The sequence below is a fragment of the Eubalaena glacialis genome, chromosome 2, assembly GCF_028564815.1.
Source record: "Eubalaena glacialis isolate mEubGla1 chromosome 2, mEubGla1.1.hap2.+ XY, whole genome shotgun sequence".
Lineage (NCBI taxonomy): Eukaryota > Metazoa > Chordata > Mammalia > Artiodactyla > Balaenidae > Eubalaena > Eubalaena glacialis.
Window position 1 is genome coordinate 61,647,368 of NC_083717.1, and position 8,579 is coordinate 61,655,946.

The window sequence follows — 8,579 nt, forward strand, 5'->3', positions numbered from 1 at the left end:
ACACGGGCTTAGTTGCTCCGCGGCATGTGGGATCTTCCCAGACCAGGGCTCGAACCCGTGTCCCCTGCATTGGCAGGCAGATTCTCAACCACTGCGCCACCAGGGAAGCCCCTTCATCATTTCTTTTCTGCAGCACTGCCAGAGTCTCTTACTCTGCCACCAGTTTCCCTGCCACCAGTCTTCCCCCGCTCCCCCACAGCTCTAATCCATCCCTGTCACAACTGGCAGAGTGATCCTTTCTAAAAATGTACATCTGATCGTGTTACTTCAAGGGCTTACCTTCGCCTACAGGGTACATGTGAATCTTCTTGGCCTGCTATGCAAGTTTCTTCATGACCTGGCCTTAGTGTATCTGTCTAGTCTCATAAAATACCTTGCTTCCTTTTCTGCCTCCTTTCTAGTGATGCTGCTTTATAGTTCGCAGTACAAACACACGTGTTTCATATTTTTTCCCCCTCAAAACCATCCCTTCTCACTGATTTCATCCACCTGGTGAATATACCTACCCATCTGTTGAATAAACAGATACCTGTTTGAAACTTTACCTCTGCAGGTAGAATTAGCCATTCTCATCTTTGTGCCCTCCCCATCCCACTACACATCTGTTTCCCAAAGTTACGGATAGTCCCCAAGACTGCTCTTTGGTTTGATAATTCACCAGAAGGACTCACACATTCACTGAAAGCTGTTTTACTCACAGTTACAGTTTATCACAGTGAAATGAAACAGATTTAAGTCAGCCAAGGGAAGAAATGCATGGAGCAGAGTCCAGGAAAGTTTCAAACATGGATCTTCCAGTTGTCTTCTCCCAGTGGAGTCAGGGACAGCTTTAAACTTCCTACTAACTGTGTGACAAAACTCATGGAGTATTGCCAACCAGAGAATCTCACCTGACCCTTGGTGTCCAAAGTTTTTTATTGGACTTGGTTACACAGACCTGGTTGGCCAACCTCAATCTCCAGCCCTTCCTGGGGTCTAGCTGATAACATGTGGTCCAAAGTCCCCCTCCCTCCTAGTCACATTACTGGATTATCTAGTGTGGCAAGAGACCCCTATGCAAACAAAGACACTTTTATTAGGCAGGACATTCCAAGGGCTTAGAGGTTCCTTACCAGGAACCAAGGGCAAAGGTCAGCCTCTCTTTGGGCAAGGTTAACTTCTTTATTGCACACTTCCTCTATTAGATTGTAAGCACTTTGAGGTCAGGGACCTTGTCTTATTTATCTTTAGGTCGCTGGTGCCTGGCATCATGCCTGCTACTTGTACCAATAAATGTTTGCTGAGTGAATGAAATGATGAACTGGAATGAGAATGCAGTCTGGAGGGGAGCCCCTCCACTCTCTGCTGCCCAGGTTAGTGACCCTGGAGAGAAGACTGAGTGGAGGTGTGTGGCGGGCTGCTAACAGGTGGTTGGATATGTTACAGACTTCTAAGAACAAGAACTATAATTCTGTGAATGTGATTAAAAGGATAGCCAAAAATCTCACTACATACATTGGAAGAGGGAAAGAAATGATCTTCCTAGCTATAGACTTCCTTTCTAATAAAGAAATGAGTAAAAAACCCATAATATGTATTTTTTAAGCAAATGCGGTCTTTTGTTTTACGCCTTCAGATATGTAGGGCAGGAAAAGTTGACAAAAGCCTTGAGGTTTTAGCCAGAGTATGACTGGTTGCTTTGGTAAAATGAGCTGATTTTTGAGTCCCATGTTGTGTTAGGATTCTGTTATTATACCCAATCTTTACATCAAGGAAGAACCAGATTAATCTGTGGACTTAATTTATCCATTCTGCTCTGGCCTCCCCATTAACACAGGTAAGTCAAAGAGAGTGAGAGTAAAGTAACTCAGTTGGTGCCTCTCTCCTGTATTGAATGTTTTCCCGTGAGCAATTAAGTATCCAAGGTAACCAAACCTGTTTGGTACTCTTTGGCAAGAATTGTACCTTGTTTGCTGGAAAAGGATGGGTGCATTCTTTCAGCAGACATTGATTGAGCACCAGCTACTCTGAACTATGTATTGTGCTAGGTTCTGAAGAGAGAGTGATGAATAAGACATGGCCTCTGCCCTCAAGGAACTCATGGTCTAGTGGGAGAGACAGACACATAAGCAAATAATTACAATTCAGAGTGTTAGGTAAACTCTAGACAACAGGTATCAAGTATTGAAGTAACACAGAATAGTGACTGATTAACCTGTGATCTGGGAGTAGTAAGTAGGGGTGTCAGATGAGAAAATTGTTTGTGTGAGGAAGAAGCCAGATCATATTTTAGTTTAGAGAAAAAGAAAAGAATATAAAAAGCAGAGAGTAGCAGTAGGTAAATACCACGCCCTAAAGTATTGGGTAATGGGGGAAATGTAATCTACAAGGGACAAGATTTTTCACCTTTCTTACATAGCTTACTTCAGCCATCCTAGTGATTACAGCTTTGGCCTATGAGTAAACAAGAAAAACTTTTCACCCTAGACATCTGTTAGTACTATGACCTTACTTATTCTGTATCTGTCTTTTAGACATGTCTCTTTCATAGGCAGTAGGTATTTTGGAGCAATTTTTGAGAGAAGCTTTAGATTTCAGAAGTTAAGGTGTTTTGGGGGAAAGGTTACAAAATTCTAATCACAGCTTTGGAAGTATCTCTATTCCTAGATCCAAACAAATACAAAAAAAGGCAGGAGAGGGACTTCCCTGGTAGCGCAGTTGTTGAGAATCCGCCTGCCAATGTAGGGCAAATGGGTTTGATCCCTGGTCCAGGAAGATCCCACATGCCCCAAAGCAACTAAGCCTGTGTGCCACAACTACTGAAGCCTGCGCGCCTAGAGCCCGTGCTCTGCAACAAGGGAAGCCAACGCGATGAGAAGCCCTCGCGCCTCAATGAAGAGTAGCCCCCGCTTGCTGCAACTAGAGAAAGCCTGCGCCCAGCAACGAAGACCCAACGCAGCCAAAGAGAAAAAAAAAAGGCAGGAGACAATGGTAAGACAGAGGTCTCAGAGTTAAGGTGGCTGTCTTTTTTTTTTTTGTAATATTTATTTATTTTTTTATTTGGCTGCGCCGGGTTGGGGATGAAACCCAGGCCCCCTGCGTTGGGAGCGTGGTGTCTTAACCACTGGACCACCAGGGAAGTCCCAAGGTGGTTGTCTTTTTTATTTTTAAGAGAATTTTAAAAAAATTAATTTATTTAATTTATTTTATTTTTGGCTGTGTTGAGTCTTCGTTGCTGCGCGTGGGCTTTCTCTAGTTGCGGCGAGCGGGGGCTACTCTTCGTTGTAGTGTGCCGGCTTCTCATCACGGTGGCTTCTCTTGTTGCGGAGCACGGGCTCAAGGCGCTCAGGCTTCAGTAGTTGTGGCACGCAGGCTTCGTTGCTCCGTGGCATGTGGGATCTTCCTTGACCAGGGCTCGAACCCGTGTCCCCTGCATTGGCAGGCGGATTCTTAACCTCTGCGCCGCCAGGGAAGTCTGGTTGTCTTCTTAATTCAGTCATTCAATACATATTTATGAAGGACCTGCGTACTAGGTTCTAGGCTCTAGGCACTGAGTGTACAGGGGCCTACAGATGTGGTTCCCGCCTTCCTGGCTAAGCAGGCAGACACTAGGCCAATGACATGGAAACACGTACACAATTACAAATTGTGATCAACTCTCTTTTAGAAAAACAAGATGGTGCTAGGAGACAGTAACAAGGAGCAGTTCAGGGAGTAGTCAAGGAAGATCTTGCTGAGGAAGTGACTTTTGAGCTGAGACCTTAAGGATGAGTCAGATTTGTCTGGTGAAGGAGGTGGGAGGAAGGGGAGGATAAGCTTTCTAGACAGAGACCTGAAACCTATACTTTAAAAGCAAAAAACAAAAGTACAACCCATAACACCCCTCCCCCAAAGGGTCCCTCTTTGTAATTTATTTTCCACTTTCAGATTTCAGTTCATGTTAATTTAATAAAAATGTGATTGTCTGTCACCTATACACCCCCAACCCTACCCTAGCCTTCCTTCTGAGGTCCTGCAGCCAAGCATTCAAAAGTCCAGGGCTATGTCAATACATATGGATCTACCTTATATATATATTTTGAAGATCAAAACTTCAGCTATCTCATACTGTGATGGAGAGATTAGATGAATGAAACTCATTTAGAACAGTGTCTGGCACCTGGTAAGGATATAATAAGTAGAACTTATTAGTTCAGTGTATGTGTATACCATGATTTATTTACTGAGTTTCTTATTGATGGGCCATTATATTGTTTCCAATCTTTTGTATTACAAATTGTTTTGCAATCTCTAAGATCTGATTGAGCAGGATGACAGTATCATTCTTGATTTTGTTAGTTCAAGCCTGCAGTTAAAGGCAAGACTTTGTACTCTGATTCTCCTAAGTTTTGCCACTCAGAGCAAATCCAGCCAGCTGCCTTGCACTTGGTTTTGTTCCCCACGCCTCTGCTCAAAAACTTCCAAACATTGTCCTGTTTGGACTGTGATAGGCAACAGTTCCAGAAAACTGTTCCCTTATACACCCACACGCCCACACACACAGCTGTGCCTCTGAAAACTCCGCTGAGTTCTCTCTCCTAGCTCATTCAGTTAAACTTCTCTCTTTTAAAATTTTCCTCACCCAATACCTGCACAAGGAGTCAGAATGCTTGGATTCAAGTTCTAGTTCGATACTAATTAATAAGCTGTGCAACACCAGCCGCTGGCATCCTGAGGATCATTGGGCAAAACAAATGTAAAAATGTAAATAGTGGGTTGAGAGACTCCATCCTCTTCTGTGTCCACTCAGTGGTTTGTACTACTCAGGTTCTGCAATTTCTCACTCCAGCTTAGTCCTAGAGCCATTTGCCTGCTTAGGGAGAAAAACTAGATTTAAGTTACTATTTAAAAATTTTTTGGAAAAGTTTATACATCCACGTGCAAAATTTAAACATACATACACACAATGTTGTTAGAAGCCAAGATAGTGGTAACTCGAGTAATGACTGGGAGGGGACATAAGGAGGGCTTTGGAAAGTTGGGAATTTCTTGATCTGTGTGCTGGTTACATGGGTGTGTTTAGTTTATGAAATTCACCATGCTGTACACATATTTTCATCTTTCTGTATGTATATATATATATTTTTAAAATTTATTTATTTATTTATTTATTTTTGGCTGTGTTGGGTCTTCGTTTCTGTGCGAGGGCTTTCTCTAGTTGCGGCAAGCGGGGGCCACTCTTCATCGCGGTGCGCGGGCCTCTCACTATCGCGGCCTCTCTTGTTGCGGAGCACAGGCTCCAGACGCGCAGGCTCAGTAGTTGTGGCTCACGGGCCTAGTTGCTCCGCGGCATGTGGGACCTTCCCAGACCAGGGCTCGAACCCGTGTCCCCTGCATTGGCAGGCAGATTCTCAACCACTGCGCCGCCAGGGAAGCCCCTGTATGTATATTTTATGTTGTTGACTTAAAAAAAAATGCGCAACGTGAGAGTTGCGAGTTAAGCTTTATTTGGGGCAAAATGAGGACTGCAGCTGGGGAGACAGCATCCCAGATAGCTCTGAGAAACTGCTCCAAAGAGGCAGGGGGGAAGGTCAGTATATATGTGATTTTGGTGATGGGGGAGTACATGCAATCAAGCACATATTTTTTACAGAAGATTTCTGCTAGTCTCGTACAGGTTACTGCTAGTCACGAGGAGCAGACGTCACCATGAAGGATTTTAGTGCTTTTCTAGATATGAGGAGATACAAGAATTGGGCTCATAAAATTGGCTCTTGAAAATATCTAACTATCTGAAGACCTGTTCTGCCAGTTTTTCCCAGAGCACGGAGTGCCTCATTTCTGCTCTCCACCTGAACTCCTTTCAGGGGGTGTTGAACGTCAGCAGCGGCAGCAGCACATGATTTAATCCTTGTAGAGGTAGACGGCAAGTGCCAATGGAAAATGCCAATTTGTAGTTGACAATGTCAATAAAAAGTTTAAAAAAAACCTTAAAGGGACTTTCCTGGTGGCGTAGTGGTTAAGAATCCCCCTGCCAATGCAGGGGACACAGGTTCGATCCCTGGTCCGGGAAGGTCCCACATGCCCCGGAGCAACTAAGCCCATGCGCCACAACTACTGAGCCTACGCTCTAGCGCCCGCGAGCCACAACTGCTAAGCCCACATGCCACAACAACTGAAGCCCCTGCGCCTAGAGCCCATGCTCCACAACAAGAGAGGCCACTGCAATGAGAAGCCCACGCACCGCAATGAAGAGTAGCCCCCCTCGCCGCAATTAGAGAAAGCCCACGCACAGCAATGAAGACCCAACGCAGCCAAAAATAAATAAATAAATAAACACACAAAAAAACCCTTAAAATGTATAATTGACCATATAGGGAAAAGTCTCCCTCTTCCCTTCTGTTCCCTAGAATCCCAGTTCCCCTCCTGGGAGACAACCACTGCTATCTTTCTTGTGTATCCTCTCAAAGCTTTTCTATGTATAAATAAATTTACAAATACACATTCATTTTTTTCTTTATACAAATGACAGCATATTATACACACTATTTAGGTCTTGCTTTTTTCTCCTTAATAACATAGCTCAGGGATCATTCCATTCCTTACATGTGGAAGAGACCACTGTCTTGTTCATTGCTGTAAACTTAGTGCAGAGCCCAGTGCCTGGCATGTAAACATACTTGCTAAATAGTCTTCCAGAGGAGTATCTGGTTACAATACTGAAACTGTAACTCCTGTATGGGGTAATGAACTCAACCTAGAGTCAGCCTTATTGGTGCAAAGGATAAAGTAACCCACCTGAGATAGAAACAGTACCAACCACCAGGGGTTTCTTCTCTAACCAAGTGCAGCCTGAAGTTTCTATTGCAATGATGCAGAAATGAGGTGAGGTCAGAGGTTGCTTTTAAAGTCCTAGAAGAAGCATCAGAACTCAGGACATCTTCCTCAGTTGTCTGAAGACCTCTCCTGTGGGCCTAGGTCTGTGAGCTCTCCAGGCTTCAGCCTTTGGCACTAGCTGTGGCACTCACTTGTTAGTTGGGTCCCTTTTAGAGTATTTATTTTTGGTCTGGAATGATGCAAAAACATGCCAGACCCAGCCCTGCCTTCCCAGTGCCCCCTCTACTCCCAAACTGACTCCCAAGACCATACTCCGTAAGACCCCCAAGCTCTTTGCCACGCTCGCCTTAGTGAAAATCAAAGGCTTGCAAATGCTGCATGAGTCCTGAAAGAGGTTCGAAATCTGATGCTGTTTTTCTGAGAGGCTAAAAGCCATAGGTGATGGATTACAGGATACCGCGGGCGAGGAGAGACCGAGCTAGGGCCGCGAAAAGCTAGCTGACAGGGTCTGCTCCTTCCACCTGCGCATCCTGGACTTAGTAAGCAAGCTTTTCAGGGTCTTTCAGTCAGGAAGTGACGTGGAAATAGATGAGGATTGCGGGTTCCTCACAAGTAAGTGGTAGTAGCAAGTCACCCCAGGCCAGGTGCCCGTGGGCAGCTAGTTTTCAAACATATGCATTTTTTCCCTCCTCCACGGAGCTTAACCTCTTGAAACTCTTTCTTCCCTTTTTTTCGCTCCCCGCTCCTTGAGTCGCCGAAGCCCCACCTCCGCCCTGGTTCCTCTGGGTCTCCCCTCCCCCCGCCGGCCTCCCCCGCCCCCTCCTCTCGGCGTCCCCCTCCTCTAGCTCCGCTGCCCCCGCCCCCGGGCTCCTCTCTGTCTCCCCCTCCCGGACGCCGTCCGCGCTCTGCCCGGCCCTCCTAGTCGCCTGTTTGTGAATGAGACGCTCAGTTTCTCAATGGAGCCGCGGGGGGCTCGGGCGGACGCAGTGCGGCCGCAGCGCTGGCCTTGAGCCGGGAGGGGGGCGCGTTTCCCTCGCTCCCTCCCTCCCTCCCGTCACCGCGGCTTTTGAGGAACGGGGCTGAGAGGCTGCAGCGCAGGTCGCAGGGCCCCGCATCCCCGAGGACTCCTGCAGGAGCCGGAGCGCCGCCGAGGAAGCTGGACGCCGAGGAGGCCGGCGGCCTTCCGAAAATTTCCCCCGCGGCCCTTCGTTCTGGGCTTAGAAAGTTCTCGATTTCACGTTTCCTTTTTTAAATCCCGATTAGCTCCTCGCCTGCACTATTTTTTTTTTTTTCCGGGAGAGGTGGGGGAGTGTGAGGAACGGAACGAAGAAAATAAAAAAGGATTTCCGCCCAGAAGAGAGCGACAGTTCTGAGAGCGTTTTCTTAAGGAAACAGAAGCGGCGTTTGCGGCCGCTGCGGGCGCCGGGCCCCGCCGGCCTAGCTATGCGCGAGCCGGCCCCGGGCTGCTGAGGCGCGGGCACGCGGAAGCGGAGGCCCACCGCACCGGGCTCCCCGCGCTCCCGGGCGACTTCTGTCCGCCGGGCGGGGGCGGCGGCGGCGGTGGCGGTGGCGGGATGGAGCCCACGACCGCGCCCCAGCCCGACATGGCGCCGGAGCTGACCCCGGAGGAGGAGCAGGTAAGCGGGGCTGCGGCCGCGGCGGTGGGTGTGTCCGGACACCTCAGGCCTAGCCCGGCTGTGCTCTTCGCGGCCGGGGGTCCGCGGTGGCCTCCAACCCCCCGCCCCCGGCGGCCGCGCCCCAGGCCGTCATCCCCTGAAGCCGGC

General features: G+C 47.8%; 1 protein-coding gene across 1 annotated transcript in view; it reads left to right on the top strand.

Moving 5' to 3' along the window:
* The first annotated feature begins 8,189 nt into the window (after positions 1-8,189).
* The window catches only part of PTPN9 (protein tyrosine phosphatase non-receptor type 9), an 80,867-nt gene continuing 80,477 nt past the window's right edge, over positions 8,190-8,579 (top strand). The window contains exon 1 of the mRNA XM_061180031.1: positions 8,190-8,432. Within this exon, the coding sequence (XP_061036014.1) occupies positions 8,370-8,432 (63 nt within the window). The 5' untranslated portion in view covers positions 8,190-8,369. The remainder of the gene's footprint in view (positions 8,433-8,579) is intronic.